This window comes from Strongylocentrotus purpuratus, unplaced genomic scaffold (assembly GCF_000002235.5).
Source record: "Strongylocentrotus purpuratus isolate Spur 01 unplaced genomic scaffold, Spur_5.0 spur5_scaffold_1, whole genome shotgun sequence".
Lineage (NCBI taxonomy): Eukaryota > Metazoa > Echinodermata > Echinoidea > Camarodonta > Strongylocentrotidae > Strongylocentrotus > Strongylocentrotus purpuratus.
In genome coordinates this window covers 12,385,824-12,403,728 of record NW_022145594.1, presented here as the reverse complement: position 1 = coordinate 12,403,728, position 17,905 = coordinate 12,385,824, and the positions used below count along the sequence as shown (strand labels likewise).

The window sequence follows — 17,905 nt, the reverse complement described above, 5'->3', positions numbered from 1 at the left end:
AATAAAAGGAACGCAACTGCGTTTCAATGGTGCATTTAACATTTACTTTATGAACCAAAAACCACTACTCACTATCCTTTTATACATTAAAAATCTCATTCCATTTATCCGATCTCTTTTGGAAAAAGACAGATTCCTTTAAAAAAAATGGATATAAGAATTAAGAAAAATGTTTGGTAACCAATAGTACCTCTTTTAAGAATCCGAATGGATCTCAATCATCATTCGACCATAATCTATAAAGGAATTGCCTTAGTAAGCAAATTTACAAAGTTACTGATGAGGGGAGGTGGTCCTTTCCCCTTACTCCCTTTTCTCTCTTCTCTTCTCTCACAGTAAAGAAATAATATTGAATTCATAACAGATTTAAGTTAGTCAGGAGCTCAACATGCCAGACAAAAAGTTACCAGAGAACTGTTCAGATCACTTTAGACAAGTAACCAAATATTGTACATTCGAGAAAATGTGTGTTTTGTAGTGATAACATTGTACTTCATCCATATCTTTTTTTAAATAAACATCTCATTTGAGGCAAAAATATATACATCTTGTTTATTGCACTGTTACATCTCTCACTGTCTCCACCTAGAGAACGACTTATATAAAGTTAACATGAAATAAAACTAACCAGATTTGGAGATGACAACGGCGAGAAAAAGAAGAATTTCTGCACAAATCGCCATCATCCTTCAGTAATCGAATCTTGCCTTTCGAAGAAGTTCTTTTTGACAGCTTATTACACAATGCGGTCGATGGTTATGAACGCAAGCAGACAGTACGACATAGTTTGTTTTGAACAAATAGAATGAAGGAGTATGGAGGAATCGTTAGAAGTGAAACAAAAATCATGATGTCCGATTCAGTTTCACAAACTTCACCAAACCATTAACATTTATTTACAGGGGCGGCCGAGTGACTTTCAATGTGTGTGTGGGGGAAGGGCACTTCCTGGGAAAAAGGGCACCTACAAAGGGAAATCTTAAAGCGAAAATATACAATTTGTTTGACATTGGTATATACCCCTATATTTTTATTACATTATCAAGGATGATTTCAATATTTGTTTCTCTTTATATACCAACAAGATATTGCTTAAACATCATACTTTGCAGCTGAGTGTGATGGTCTAAATTTTATTTGCGAGTGAGCAAAACGAAGGAGGACAAATTTTAAGATTTGTGAGGTCGCAGTGCGAAAATTACATTGTATAAAGAGGAAAAAACCCAACCCTGATGGGGTTATATAAGCACACTCATATAACGGAAGACTGAAAAGACCTATTATATCACCTATAAATGCTTGCGAGTGTAGCGAGCGAGGGGGAAATTGCTCTTAGTGGCGTGTTTAATGATGAGAGGAAAGTGGGGATACGTATCGAAAGGGATGAGATACTTATTAGAAAAGAAAAGGACCACGTGTCAAAGTACAAAGGATAATTATCAGAAGTGAAAGGGGCACTTATCGCACCTGTAAAGGGACACTGACCATATATGAAAAGGTGCACTTATGAGAATGAAAAAGATGCACTTTTGATAAAGGAAAATATGTATTAGCTATAAAAAAAAAAAAAAAAGGGGGGGGGCACCGATCACATTATAATAGGGGCGATTATTGGAGATGAAGGGGGACTTATCTGAAGTGAAAAAGAGTAACTTCTCGTACCCGGAAAGGGGCATTTACCAGAAATGAAAGGGGGCATTTATTAGAAGGAAAAGGGGTACACGTTCAAATATAAGGTGCGCTTATTCGAGTTACAAGGGGGTAGTTGTTGAAAGGGGAAAGGCAGTTATTAAAAGAAGTAGGGTCACTCCTTACAAAGAAAAAGGGGCACTTGTCAAAGTAAAAGTGGCACCTCTCAGATTTGAATAGAGCAAATATCAGAAGAGAAGGGAGCACTTATCAAAAGTGAAAAGGGGCATTTCTCGTCCCTGTAAAGGAACTCTTACTAGAGATTTAAAGGGCACTTACGAGAATGGAAAATTGGGAACTTGTCGAGAAAAAGGGGGCACGTGTCAAAATAAAAGGGACACTTTCCCTATGTAAAAAGGGCACTTTTGGGAAAGGGACTATGCCCCTCCCGTTGTGTCTGTCTCCCTCCCTAAGACTCTCCTTTCTCCCTCATTATCCCCACTCTCTTGCTCAGTCTCCAGTACTTCCCCCTCTCTCTCTCTCTCTCTCACTCTCTCTCTCTCTCTCTCTCTCTCTCGCTAGTTCCTCAGTGTCTGTCGGGCTCACGATCAATTGGGCAAAAAGATTTTCCATTTTTGGTTTAACTTAATATAATTTTGAGTGGACTTTAAAAGATTATTATTATTATTATAGAGGACATTTGTGTGTGTGTGTGTGTCTCAAAATTTGAAAAATTGGCCGATCGTTGGTGGGGTGGGGGGGGGGGGTAAGGTAAGCTTTTTGGGGTCATCCATTTTCACATTTTTAAATATTTTTTTAAATTAAAACAAGTTACAAAAGGGGGGTTTCCTCAAAAACACACACACAAAAGAGGTAAAATGGGGGTTCAACCCCCCCCCCCCTCCCACCCCTGCGTACGCACCTGATAATTATTATTTTCTCTTTCCCCTATATATAATAATAATAGTACATTTATAGAGCGCAGAAACTATCCAACATTAAGTATATATTCTACTGCGCTACAAGAGCTCCTGATTTGCTTAGATTTACAGTTAATTTAAAAAAAAATATGTTTTCAGTTTCGATTTTAAGATTTTACAGATGGTGATTTACTGGCTTCAAATGGCAAGTTATTCCAGAGTTTTTGGGCTGCACAAGCAAATGCTCGATCACATGGCGTTATTTTTGTTTTGATAGATGGAATCTGCAGCAACAAAATATCTCGGGTACTGCGCAAGTTGCGATTGTGTTTATTAGGTTTGAAATTCAACAGTTCTTTGATATAAGTGGGAGCTTGACCAAGATGTGCTTTATATACAATCAGCAAGATTTTGAATGTTATTCTCTGGCGTACTGGTAACCAATGTATATCCACCTTGTCTCTTTCTTCTTTCACTATCCCACTCTTCTGCACTCTCTCTCTCTCTCTCTAGTCTCTCTCGTTGTCTCCGTCTCTCTCCCTATGACCCTCTTTTCTCCCTTATTACCCCCTGTATTCAGTCTCCTGCACTTCCTCTCTTTCTCTACCTCTCTCTAGGTCCTCTAGTCGTCTCTCTCTTTTCCGTATACGCTGTATATCCACCCCTCTCACTTTCGTCTCTCACTACCTCATTATCATGCACCTAATCTTCCTCTCCCTTTCTCTCTGTGTCTCTCTCTCCGTCTCTCTCCACCTACCTAATGACACTTGTCTCTTTCTCAACCTCTTTGTCTTCTCTTCTTTCACATTATATTATTGGGATTTTCTCAGTTGTGACTATTAACTTAAGGGATATGGTCATTACATTCACATCGACAATGTTTATATTCAAATGGCATCGAAAAGAAACTCTTATGATAAATTATATTGGTAAAAGTACGAAAAATGGAAAAAAATGAAGTTTAAAAATGTTCATGTTCAATAGCTTGATGTATGCTGAATAAACTGATGGCATCACTAACATCTGATTTTACTATTCATGAGCAATTAAACATTCATACTCTCTAATATTTCTGAGCATAAAAAAAATGAACATGAGAAATTTTAAATGCATTTATATCTGAATCAGATTTACAGAATTTATTGTAAACGAAAGAGGAAAGATCATTGCTTGTAGCTAACAAATATACATATCTTATACAATATATAACATTAATATAAATCATTTCTCTCGCATAAAATAAATTTACAAATAAATGACATGATTATTCATGAATAATTCTCACATTTCCATTAAACAATTTTCTTACTGTACTGAGTTGTCCGTCTATGACCCACCAGCACATTAAGGCCTGGTTATATGTGTAGTTACTGTTAATACCAGGGACCTGTTTCCAGAGCCTTTTTTTAATGACAAATGAAAACAAAATATCAGTGACAAATCTGCTGATAACCAATCAGAAGCAAGGATTTCATTAGCTTTTAACAAAAACTGTATTTGTCACCGATGACAAGTTTTGTGAAATGGGGCCTAGAAAGTATGATGATTTTAAAACCTAATGAAGTGACAATCCTTTATACCAGGCCTTCTCAACTAGTTTATTAGAAGTGCCAAAACGAAAATAATTTGTAGTTGAAGTGCCACCCTTGTATGGTTGACTGTGCTGCGAGGGAGCGTAGCGACCGAGCCGAAAATCGTTGGGGTCCAGGTGCGAAGCCCCCTGAAGCTGGTGGATTTAGGGCTTTCTAAAGGCCCAAATGGGGCATTTTTAGCACCATTTCATTCCACAATATAATCAATCATAATTTCATTTTGATGTGAAAAAATTAGTACAATTCCTGGGTACAATTACACTGGAGGTATATTTTGACTCTCTATGTAGTTTTTGGTGTCCAATAAACAGGAGAAATGCAAAATAAAGTGAAAATTAAACAAACAAAAACAAGATGTTTCCAGAGATACGTAATGTTAAAATTGGTATCCCATCGAATTGATCGTAAGCTAATTGTTGTTCAGACCCTAGGTTTACATTCGTATAAAATGGTAGAAAACGATAAATTCCCCTTTCTTCCTGTTTGTTAAGCAGGCATTTTGGGCTCAAATTCGACTGCAACTTCTTGATTTCGCTGAGTATTGGTCTATTTGCTTTCTTTCTGTTTTTTGTTTTGTTGTTGCAACAGTCGCGCGCCTCTCCGACTGACCGCAAGCGCCACAAGTGGCGCGCGCGCCGCCAGTTGAGAAGGCCTGCTTTATACATTATACATGTACTTGATATTCACTTTTTCATTCATCATTCAAATTATTCTTGTGTTTTTCCTAATGATTGAATCTGAAGATTGATTGGTGTATATTTTCATAATGCACTGGATATTCCATTGAATGGTGATGAATTCAATCGAATGGTGAACGGATTCCATTGAATGGTGAACAAATTCCATTGAGTTGTATTGAATGGTGAAGAAGAAGAAAAAGGGTGAAAACAATTCTTAGTTCTGCTTGAATGATTGGTACTAAATCAATCAGCCAATACATAGATACAATCTGCGCATGGGCAAATAAAGGTAATTTATACCAATATTTGTTAAACCCACTAGGTACGTGCTCATGAATGTTCCGTAATCATTCTTCATTTATGCACAGACGGAACATTCTATGGTGGAATTATTCTTCCCTGACGGCTATCGACAGATGTTTATGAAGCACATCCATTACTTTTTTTATTGGCAGTGATTATCCTAAAATGCACAAAGTGGGACTTCTCCGTCTCCAGGTGCAAAAGATCTGCGAATACTTGGAATCAATAAATAATTAAATATCCTTTCCCAAATTACTTTCTGGTGGTTTCTTTAACAAAGAAAGTGCTAACCAGTACTCGCTTACATCTTTAAGAACTAACTCTCAAGCACAGTAACCATGTCAAGTCAACAAGAGATAAAAAATTCATCTTGTTTCTCAGACAAGGATTCTCAATGAGGTTACCTCATTTTTTGAAGCCAAAAGGGTGTGTCAAATACAGAAATAGCATCATTCTGGCTTTGAACACTTGATATTCAATTACAAAACACCTTTTCTTAATAATGACTCTTTTAAACTATTTTCAGGGAAAATTAAACGGAATGATCTTCAGTGCAGAAAATTCACATACAAGCGCATAATAGTACTACATGTAAATGTAACAAATATATGGTTACTAGCGAATGACCGTGCCCAATGAAAGACTTCTGATATAAATACTTCATGTGATATACATGTACGTACACTAATTATCAAATAAAAATATTGAAAAAACAAACAAACAAACAACAATTTGTAATGATTTGGCAAACTTGCAGTCCTCTCAGGGTCAAAGGTCTATATACAGTCAATCCTGCTTTAGTGACCAGTTGTCTACAAAGACCATACTTTTCGTTTCCCTTTAAAATGGTTTCTCATTGAAACATGTACTAAAGGAACCTGTCTACAAAGACCACCTGTCCACAAAGACAACTTTCTTTTTTTCTTCCCTTGGGCGGTCGCTTTAGACAGGTTTGACAGTACCACTGTTCTTTGGTAATTTTTAGAATGAACCGATGGTTTGGGGAGTACAACAAATAATGGTCAGGGGAAGATGATGATTCTTGATGTATATTAAAGTGAATATCAGTGTTCTCTGGGAAGAGTTGGTCATTTTCAAAGGGAATTTACTGCCTGGCGAGCTTGGAAGATCCAAGCATTGACGCTGACCCCTTTGTAAGATGACCCAACGATGGTCAGGGGAAGATAGTGATCCTTGAAGTATAAGCGAATACCAGTGTTTTCTTGAAATTTGTTTGTCACTTTCAAAGGGAGGTGACTGCCTGGCGAGCTTGGAAGATACAATCATTGACGCTGACCCCCTTATAAGATGACCCAACGATGGACATGGGTAGATGGTGATCCTTGATGTATAGGTGAATATCATCTGCAGAGAAAGAGAGAGAGAGAGGGATGAGAGGGATAGGGGGGGGGGGGAGTTATACATGTATTACAACACATATTTGCATTGATGTTCATTGTAAACAACAACATGATTGAATCATAGTAATTGCAAAAAATAGGGCTAAAGGGCTTAAATGTAAGCTGGTTCCATGTGGGCCCTATAGAGGGGTTTCATGTTATCCTTTATTTTCTTCATACACCTTCACAATTTACCTATATAATTCCATGGTTAGGTTGATTGTATACATTCTAGCTATACACAAATTATTTTTTGAGGTGATTGGTACACTTTAAGTTAATAGCCCAACAAGAGTTTTCATCGAAATGAAAAGACACATTTGATATCAATTTATGTTCAGAACTCTCCAATACCAGGGGGTGTTTCACAAAGATCCTAAGTCGAACTTAACTCTAATTTGGACTTAAACATTATGGAGAGCCATTTGTAGCCTTAAAATAAAATATATTCAAAAGCGAAAATTTTATTATTTTAGACTTTCAATAAATTCCACATTAAGAACATGAAATCTCCTTGATAATAGAAAATATGAATGATTTGAATTAACATTGTATGCCTTTTAAAATAAGTTTTACAAAATATTTTCAAAGATGCTAATGGCTTTCCATAATTGTTAAGTAAAACCTAGAGTTAAGTTCAACTTAGGATCTTTGTGAAACACCCCCCTGGTGACGTATGGGCCGCAAAATGACCAAATACACTGGACTTGCCCTCCGCATCAAATTCAACACTTACCCACAAGTCCTGTGTGTCCTAGTTTATACTGCGGTATGCAATCATGATGAATGTTGACCTTTGTGAAGGTCGGCTTCTGGCTGATCCCAAGTTGGTCTTTGATGGAGGTCAAGGCACATGATAAGAGGTCACTGGGGTCAACACTGTGTGGGTCACCAAAGAGGTCATGGAACCACGCACCTCCCATCATACACTGCAGGTCACAAATTCAAAATGAAAGATAGTTTACCAGTAATGAAGTTTCAAGGATATTTTTTTTTAAAGTCAAATGGCTAGCTCTACTATCTTCTAAATTTGGTCTTTAACCTATGGTTGTCAACTCTGAAGTGTTTGCAAATGGTTTTTAGAGTGCATTATATTCCACATACTTAGAATCTTGCTCTACGATTGGTCAAAAGTAAATCACGTGATGAAAGATAGTTCGCCCATCATTGCTGGGAGAATCAAAAAGTTTGTTACAGTTTGTTTCAAATAGAAGTCCTATCTACACAGTGCAACAAACTTTAATTGTATACGCTGCGTACTGCTCTCCTCTTTAAGCACTTTTAGTGTTAGTCCGCAAACTTTGGCGACGCACGAACTATATGGTCACACCACCATACTGCATGCACTGTGTACATATTGTACACCATTTGCTAGCTGTTAATTGATGACTTGTTGCTCTAAAATGACGGAAGAAGTGAAATGTTTCCGATGTGGAATATAAAGCAAATAATCACCTTTTGGTTTCAGGCGATGGCAAACTATCACTTCCTTGGCGATCTGAATTTATACGCTACATCCAGATCACCTCGGAAGTGATAGTTTGTACCATCACCTTCACGAACGGTAGTTATTTGCTTAGTAATACCCCTTTAAAAAAACTGCAGAAGATAGAGAATATGTGAAACAGTACAATATCTTAACCCCAGCGACTTATAGTCAGCATTGTCCTCCTATCTAGTTTTTAAAAAAGTGCACTAGTTGAAGACCATGCCCAAGATTTTGGATTGCACCGATGAAGTTGACAAATAGAGCCAAAAGAGTGTTGAATCTTCATAAATCAGTGAGCTGACACCCTTCTGGCAATCAGCAGATAATATGTATTGTAAATATAAATCAGCCTCTAATGCCTCAGTCAGACCTATGCCTATTTAGCTTGCGTATTGCTGCCTATTTTTGCCAAGCCGTTTTAACATTTATTCCTATTTCTTTATATCAACAAATATATTTCTGTTGTAAAGCAATTGAATTGAATTCTTGATATGCTACGTTACTACTGGTGATTTGGCGGAGAAGGTTGGATAGTGTTTGGTGCTCAGGTGGAAGTAGTCTCTGGGTGACTGTTTAAAAAAAGAAGGAAGAAAGCCGGATCTCTTGGTTTAGGCACAGCAGTGGCACATCCTAGATATTTGGTCATTGTGTCCAACACATGACCAAGACCAATGAAATTATTTCTTTATATCAAAAAATATACCGGTATTTCTGTTGTAAAGCAATTGAATTGAATTCTTGAGATCAAGATAAAGGAATAAATGTTAAAACGGCTTGCCATAAATACGCAGCAATATGCAAGCTAAATACGCACAGGTGTGACTGACGCATTAGTCATTCTTGTGGGAGGGTGTTTCCTCCTATCAAGTTCTGGGATATACCGGAGTCGAAGACCACACCAAGGACTTTGGATTGCACAGATGAAGATACCAGATAGCCAAACCCCTATCTAATATCACATACTTATGTACGCTTTACATCTATTCCTGTTACTTACAGTCATTCTTGTGGTAGGGTTCTTTACCTCTATCAAGTTCAGGGATAGTGCAGGAGTCGAAGGCCATGCCCAGGACTTTAGATTGCACCGATGAAGATATCACAGCCAAACCCATATCCAATATCACATAATTATGGATGCTATTCATGGATGCTATTCGTACTACTTACAGTCATTCTTGTGGTAGGGTTTTTCCTCCTATCAAGTTCTGGGAAAGCGCAGGAGTCGAAGACCACACCAAGGATCTTGGATTGCACAGATGAAGGTACCAGATAACCAAAGCCCGTCACAGGGAGCTGCAGATTGTCGTACTCAAGATTAACCACTGCTACGTTACTGCTGGTGATTTGATGGAGAAGGTTGGATAGTGTTTGATGCTTAGGTGGAAGTAGTCCCTGGGTGACTGTTAAAAAAAAGGGAAGAAAGCCGGATCTCTTGGTTTAGAAACAGCAGTGTCTTTCACATGACCAAGACCAAAGAAATCATTATTAAAGAGAAGTACACATTTTCATCACTACCAGGTTTGTTGTCAGGTCTGATGTAAACTTAAAGAGAAATCCAACCTTATGAGCAAACTGATCTAATAAAAAGCATACAAATTAGAGAAGCACACTGCTGGAAGTTTGAGCGTAATCGGACAAAATAAGAAAGTTATGAATTTTTAAAAGTAGTCGTATCTGTTTGTATGAAACTTCAAACTGATTAATTCGGTCACTGTGAACTAGTGACTTAGATGTTCATGTAAAGTGCATATCACATTATTATATAACATCTTTATGCTCTTCCAAAGGGCTTTGAATATTATTACCCCAGCTTTAGCTCCGTAGCACTCGATGCATTTAAGGAAAAATCTCCTGCCAGGTTTTCATAGGAATTCATAAGTACCTACATAATTCTATGTAACATGGCATTTGAATCAGAATAGTATTGAAGTGAAAAGTTCAAAGATGTTCATGCATGAGTTTATATTTGTTCGTGAAGTAGGCAACTTGGCAATCACTACATAACACTGAGCCAACGAGTATTATGCTCCCGTGCGTACGTCCGTGTGCCGCCCTCTATTTACCCACGCATGAACAACTTTAATGTCTCCATACCTTGTGCTGGGGTAGAGCACACTACATGATCAGCCTCCCAAACATCCTGATTCTCTGTCACAACCCTGACTCTCTGTAACAAAAAATAACGGAAAGCAAAAACATAAAGGTAAGGGACAGTGATGGAAGGGGGCTCGGAGGCATGTGTTCCTTCTAATTATTATAGACAATTCATGGTCAGTTTGGTCTTCAACCGGACAGATGTGTCAAAAAACTAATTTTTCTTCAATTAAAGAATGTTTTTTTCACAATTTCAGAAAAAGGTGCCTAAAATGTGAGTGTCAACAGTCAAGACAGTTTTTTTTTCCCCAAAAAAATAATAGTTAATCCATCATGATGGTCATATGCATGAAAGATATTTTGAAACCAATTTTAAGTACTAGAAGTCAAAAAAGCAACTCTCAAATGTTAAATTAAAATAATTGTCCAAAATATGGAGGCCCTGAAAGGATGATAGCCCACATTTACCTTTTGGCCATCATCTGGATCTGATTCTTGGACAAATTCAATCCTGCTGCATGGGTTTGACCCTCGAACTTCAACCCCGTTTTCAACCAGCCAATCAGAGAGCTTGTTAGGAAACGTCTGCAGTCCATCGGTCATTGTCCAGCTGGCCCACTTCTGCTCTTTGGCCCTCTGGGCGATACTGCTTGTCCCAATATCTGGGAATTTTTCTGCACAGAAGAATATTGAAATCAGCACACAATCCAAGTATGTAAAGTACTTATTATACATTACTGCTTAAAATAATCATACAATACACATTATGAGGGAAATGGATTTGAGAAGAAACACAAATTTTAGACAAGTTTGGTATAAAAGGAAACATGTTATTTGCCTGAAGCGGACAGGCAAGGATGCTAGTAATAATAGTAATAATAGTAATAATAGCTACATTTATACTTTGCACGTATACATCTCAAAGGGATACTCTAGTCGCCTATAAAGTACTTCAAAGAACCTGCCTTTAGCCCGGCTGCCCTGAGGCGCTCAAGGCATTCAGGGAATCTCTTCCTACCACGTACCCATAATCTACACCTGGGTGGAGAGTGGCAAATGTGGATTAACGTCTTGCCAAAGGACACTAGCGATGCAGTGGGACTCGACCTGTGAAACATGCAATACTACACAGTCTGGTGGCATATCCACTAGACCACGCCACTTCTGTTGGGTTTTTTTTTTGGTCACATTCCCTTTCTTTCTTTCCCTTTTATTCTCATTCGTTTACTCTTTTTTTTTTGGTGCCGTATCATGGGGAGTACCTAGGCCACTGCTTCTATGCCTGTGAGATGCAGGGATACCAGTTAGAATTGATCATAGGGCCTGAAAATCACCTAGAATGAGCTATTTTGTATACAAAAAAGCCTAAACTATGGCCCAAAAATAACTTGCCAGGGCCTGAATTCAATATTTTGGCATCCCTGGAGATGTTTTTTACACATGCTACAAGTCTCACCTGGCTTGCTCCGAAAGCCTCCTATGATAATTGAACCATACTTCCTCTCAGCGTCAAATATTGCAGGAAAGCAAGCCCTCATGCTCAGCTGCTTGGAATCCCCGGCAAAGATACCTCGACAGAATGGGTTGGCCAGGTATTCAGCTATCTGGGAATATCAAGATGAATACATTAACAAATGAATAAATGAATAAATGAATGAATGAATGAATAAGTAAATGAATAAACATACACAAAAAATATAAAAAAATCATGTTCTAGGTAATCAGCTATCTGGGAATATCAAGATGAATACATTAACAAATGAATGACTAAATGAATGAAAGAATGAATTATTGAATGAATGGATCAATGAATAAATGAATAAATGAATGAATGAATAAATATATAAATAAAATAATTCATAATAAAGATGAATCAATAAATAACGTTCGTAAGGTAAATCGACCCTAAGATTATAAAGAAGAAAAAAGTGATGAAACCTCACAGTCATAGAAAATTTTAGTACATTATATACAGTAAGTAAAATGTAATTAATGTCTTATTCCATTGGACATGCATAAACAATAAGATTCTCACAATTCTAAGTTGTGACAAATTCGTCTGTCGTACTACATACTACATACTACAGTGTACATATGGTACATGTGCAGAATTGCACATTTGAGAGAGAGAGAATAGATTCCCTTGACATTATCTAATATCTACTGTATACATGTTTGTACTGTATCATTGACAGTCCTGCTGTCACACAAAGGATTCCACAGATTATTACAAATACATTGGTTTAAACATGTATAAGTTGTCTGCAATAGAACATATATATTTCTTTCATTGAAAAAGAATAGCAATATCTAATTTATCATCCGACAGCTATGAACCCACTACATAGGGAGCATGTGCTGTTTATTTGAATGAAAATAATAATAACTTGACTAATCACCTCTTTCCCAAGTCTTCTCGAGAAGAAATCATGGATGCTCTCATCATCCTCTTTACACTTCACAGCGAACGGTTCCTTGATCAGTCTGGACAGGAGTGATTGAGAAAACGGGGCCTGCCGTCTGAGGATGGAGGAGAGGGATGAGGGGAGGCGGTGGAGACCATCTTGAGTGTAGATGAATCTGTTTTGAGTGGCAGGGTGGCTGCGGGTGACGGGTATGACGGCATCATCCAGGCCTATGGCTGATACCTAGGGGTCCAAGGTCAAGATTACCAGCAATGACAATAGCAGAAATTATATCTTAATCAAGACCTCAAGTGTAGATACAAACATGTACATGTATACTGGCTACAAGTGGCGGAATGGTGCAGGTCACAGGAATGATTACATCATCCAGCCCTATGGCCGAAACCTAAGGGTCAAATATCAAGATTATCAACGATGTTTAGAAGAGATTATGTTTTACTCTAGACCTCTATATACCTACGGCTGATACCTAGGGGTCAAATGCTAATTATCAATGACTTGCAATAAATAATCGTAACTTTAGACTTTCAGCTGTAGATATATGTACATGGACACTGTTTTTGTGTGGAAGGGTGGCTGCGGGTGACTGGGTTGATTGCATTACGGTATGTACATGTAGGCCTATGGATGATACTAAGGGTCATACATGTATGTCAGGATCACCAATGATTTTGAAAGAACTTAAACGTTTTACTCTAGCTAGATCTCAAGTGTAGATACTAGATAGTAGATACATTGTATATACTGGTTTTGGTATGTCAGGGTTGCTACTGGGCTAGGAATTTTTCCATCAATGATTGCATCACAGCAGAAGACTATGGCCAATATCTAGGGGTCGAATGTCAAGATTAACAGGGACTTAGAATAGATTATTGTTACCCTGGATTTCGGGTATAGAATTTTATAGATGTACTGGATTTGTGTGGCAAGGTTGCTATGGGTGATGGGGATGATTGCATCATAGATAAATAGAAGGGTCAAAGGGTGAAAGTGGTTTACTTGCTTGAGTGTTAAATCCTTTGGGATAAACTGATGCCCTTACAAACAACTTCTTAGCATATTATAGCCAAACATATAATAAGTACATACACATTTTTTTCTTCAAATTAAACACTTGAATCTATCAAGAAATCTGAATTAGTGTAGTCTACATCAACTTGACCATGTGCATACCAAATCCAGAGTATTTTTGCCCACAACTCCAACAGGACGAATGCTGCGTGTACCTCTTTCATGAACAGCTCCCTCTGGTGTTTGGAAAGAGTCCAGCCATCCTCCCACTCGAGGACTGCCTTCTAAAACAACAATCTGTAATTTAAAAAATGGAGCATTAGAAGTTGTGTGATATTTTATCACACAGGGAGTAGGTTAATAAAAGAGGGCAATTTATGGGCCACTTCGCTCAAAGCTTAGTAATTGATACAATGTAAACAGGGCTGTCAACCCTCCCGCATTGGAAGGGAGTCTCACACCACCAGGCTCATTCTCCCGCCGTCCCACCAGCTCGTAGCGGGAGACTACCGCGCGCCACCACGCCCTTTTTCCTGATCTCCTGCAATCTCCTGGCTTATGAAAGAACCTCCCGGCAGACGTGTAAAATTAACCAGCGTACTCGTATCGTATGATTTTTTTTTGCTCAACAGGGGGGGGGGGGGGGGGGTAGTACTTCAAATTTGTTTTCTTCTTACTCAACACGCAAAGTTTGACACTAGACTTACAATTTGAATGTTTAAATTATTCTTCTTAACATCAGTAAGTTTTAAAAAAAAGTATTTTACTGCTATTAAGGTGTCATCAATTGTCACTAAAGCATCGATTTTGAGTGAAATCGGTTGAGTTTTGTACAGTGGTGTTTGAAATGTTGGGAATCAAAAGCAGTTTTTACTACACAGCCTAGCCAGGATAGTGATGCTCCTACCAGAAATTCCAAGTGCCATATGCCCGTACACCACACATAGGCTATGTGTGGTGTACGGGCATATGGCACTTGGAATTTCTGGTCGTACAACAGCCCCATGGCCATGACTGAGACAAAAACTCATGAAATAACACTTTATAAAGCACAAAGCCTTTTGTAATTGTAGGTTTAGACTACATGATCAACTTGTTCTGATCCATTCCACACATTTTCTTTTCACAATGCTATCGCAGGTAAGAGTTCCTTTTGTACAACCCAACTTTATCTTTAAAGGTAATACAAAGTTTTGGGAAATTTAGAAAATTGGGTGGATAGTGATTCTTTACAATTTTGATAAATTTGGATGCCCCTGTGGATGCATTATAAGCACTATAAAATTTAGCCCCTAAAAAACTTCTACTTCCGAGAAAAATTTAATATAAAAATTTAACGGTGCTCCCGGTAAATTTTGATGAATTTCAAATAGCGCCTACGGCTGTCCAATGGTAGCTACGACCATGAAAATTTCCCAATATGTAGTTGGGATATATAATTTTCAAACAGGAATAGCTTATCGGTCGATTTTGTTCAAAAAACATTGTTTCATAGCTTAAATAATCTTGACCTTGAGAGGGAGCTATACAACATAAAGAGTTAATTATTTACAATTTCATAACTTAAGACTTGATTTCAACCGCGACAACGATCACTGAATATTATAGGATCGCATAGGCTTCCAATATGTTCATTCGAACCATATTGTAGCATAACTAGCCCAGTAATTTAGTAAGACGTCGAGGGCGTTATAGTTAATTGTGAAATATATATGTGTACATCGTCAGATGTCAGGGAGTCGCCGTTGAGCTGTCGTGTCAGTCAGTCAGTGTTGACCTGTCGTTTTGACAGGTCCGTTATCAGGAACAAGTAAAGTTACTTGAACTGCAGATACTGTGCAAGTGTTGTTTCTTTAGTCCTGTCAGATATTCAGTGATTGCGGGAGTAAGTGAATGAGAGCTAGTCCACATTATTCTTACACGATATACTTTTGTGAGAGCACGTGAGTTGAATGATTGTCGAGAGCGTGGACCGGGTTTTGAGAGACTGCAACAGTAGGGGCGCTGGTCCGAGAATAAGGATCGTCTTTATAAACGAGGATCGTCTTTGTAAACATGGGTCCTCAAAGTAAGGACCGTCTGCATTTTTGCAGACGTTTGATATTTTTGATCGGTGCATTGGCGATGCAAAAAAAAGGATTCTGCAATGATTTTCTTGATGCATTTTACATTGACTTTGTACAGAGACCTTCGCATTATGAGCAATAAATCCTTGGGAAGACGGACAACCAATAAAAGTAGACAGTGAACTAGATTCTAGGGTTATTTTCCCCTGGGGAATCCATTTTTGGCATTGCCAGCGGGCGGTTCTGTAACATGAAACCCCCAGAGCGCCGATGAAAAAAAACATCCTCGAAAATGCAGACAACCCTTATTTTTGAGGACGCATTTTGTCTGCGTTTATGAGGATATCCTTGTTTATGAGGACGATCCTCATTCTCGGACCAGCGCCCCTACTGTGCAAGGCAGAACGCTACCCCAGCAAAGCCCGGTTACGTACGCCACAATATTCATGACCCAAAACCAAAACTTTGTAATACCTTTAACAGTGACACGATATGACATTAATAGATCCCAACACTTGGCATTGTTTTCCGCCGGAACTGTGGCGTGCTAATCTAGCGGTACGTATCGACAAGGCAAGACTAACTGTAGAATCTAGCTAGTCTTACCTTACCTCTTGTCTCACCGATACCGCTAGATTAGCACGCCAGAGTTTCGGGGGAAAGCAATGCCAAGTTTCGCGGATCTAAACAATGTCATTGAATCAAAATTGTTTGATTAAGTTTTCCTAGAATCACTAATAACGGCTGAGGAACTTACCTTCCCTTGACCAGTATGGTTTTCTAATCTATTTTCTCTTATTTGGGAGGCTCTGAGGTAAAAGGCAGCAGCAAGACCAGAAATTCCGCCGCCTAGCACCAATGTTTCCGCTTGCCTGATCGCCATTGCTGATAATGTTATACAATAGGCTTACTTACTGTACAAGTATACGGACGCTAGATTAGCACGCCAGAGTTTCGGGGGAAAGCAATGCCAAGTTTCGCGGATCTAAACAATGTCATTGAATCAAAATTGTTTGATTAAGTTTTCCTAGAATCACTAATAACGGCTGAGGAACTTACCTTCCCTTGACCAGTATGATTTTCTAATCTATTTTCTCTTATTTGGGAGGCTCTGAGGTAAAAGGCAGCAGCAAGACCAGAAATTCCGCCGCCTAGCACCAATGTTTCCGCTTGCCTGATCGCCATTGCTGATAATGTTATACAATAGGCTTACTTACTGTACAAGTATACGGACGTGCGCGGTCTATAGGCCGGTCGGTGACAGTAAACTGGCCCGATCGGAACGGCCCGAATCGTCTTAGCGTTAGCTACTAGTACCGGTAGCTAGAGTTCATTGAGCTGAACTGTGCGCACATACAGGGTGCACTCGCATCTTAAATGGCCGGTGTCATAGGCGATTTGTTCCGTGCAGGCGATCGGTTCCTCCGGAACCGATCGCCTGGATATGTACCCGCCGATTTGTTCCGGATTCGTAGATTCGTTCCGCTAGTCACAGGCGATCGGTTCCGGCCAGGCGATTCATTCCGTGGAACCAATCGGCGGGATATTTAGCCGCCGATCCGTTCCGAATCTCATCGGAGAGCGTGCGTGCTCACGTATTATTGAATACACGCCATGGTACACCCCTAAAGCAAAATGAACTATTCTGGTCGGCCTTTGCAACCAATCAAACTTCTCCAAATTAGCTACACCAACGATTGCCAATTTGAGAACTTTGTATAGAAATGCAGATTCCCGTTGTTCAAATATGTTGATAATTGCGGCCAATGATTGACCACAAACAGTAACTATAGACAGCGCCGTCGCGAAGCGACGGGGACTGGGTCGGGTCTAGCAAAAAGGGCAGTTGTTGCCATAGGCTTAGTTTGCCTGTAAAAGCAGATGTCGGGGTGTTTTCTAATCAGGCCTTCTAATTTGGTTTGAATGCTGCTTTATATGATATCGTGTTACGTCAACCACCTATTACCGGGCTTCATCACAGAATCTAATTATGCATGTGGGCTGCATGAATGATGTACATGTAGTTTAAATGAAAGAGATGCGGGGTGGGTGGGGGGGGGGGGGGGGCCGGGGTCAACACAAAAAGAAATGAGTGGTCGAGCTGATAATTAAGAAGGACCAATAAAAAAAAAAAGAAGAAGAAAAGAAGAGAAAGAAAATTCCTCAAGTAAAGACGTGTCCGGCAGAATAAAAAAAAAAGAAATAAAAGAAAAACCCGACATATTTTGTTGAATTTTCAACCCTTGGTACTAGCCGACAAAAGTTAGTTTAAACAGAGCCATAGCATAGTGTGTC

The 17,905-nt window shown here is 38.8% G+C and overlaps 1 protein-coding gene across 2 annotated transcripts; it reads right to left on the bottom strand.

The window, feature by feature from the left end:
* Positions 1–4,802: 4,802 nt before the first annotated feature.
* On the bottom strand, positions 4,803–16,934 carry LOC577339 (protoporphyrinogen oxidase). Of its 2 annotated transcripts, none has more exons than XM_030977705.1 (9): positions 16,670–16,934; positions 13,707–13,841; positions 12,507–12,755; positions 11,564–11,711; positions 10,576–10,781; positions 10,108–10,180; positions 9,181–9,413; positions 7,261–7,453; positions 4,803–6,489 (listed from the first exon to the last, which is right to left on the bottom strand). In XM_030977705.1, exons 1-9 carry the CDS (start codon positions 16,793–16,795, stop codon positions 6,368–6,370), a joined length of 1,485 nt encoding a protein of 494 aa, XP_030833565.1. In that variant the 5' UTR covers positions 16,796–16,934; the 3' UTR covers positions 4,803–6,367. The 2 variants fall into 2 exon arrangements, with proteins under 2 accessions (XP_030833565.1, XP_030833566.1); XM_030977706.1 differs by lacking the exon at positions 16,670–16,934 and adding an exon at positions 16,368–16,528.
* Between the last annotated feature and the right edge of the window lie 971 nt (positions 16,935–17,905).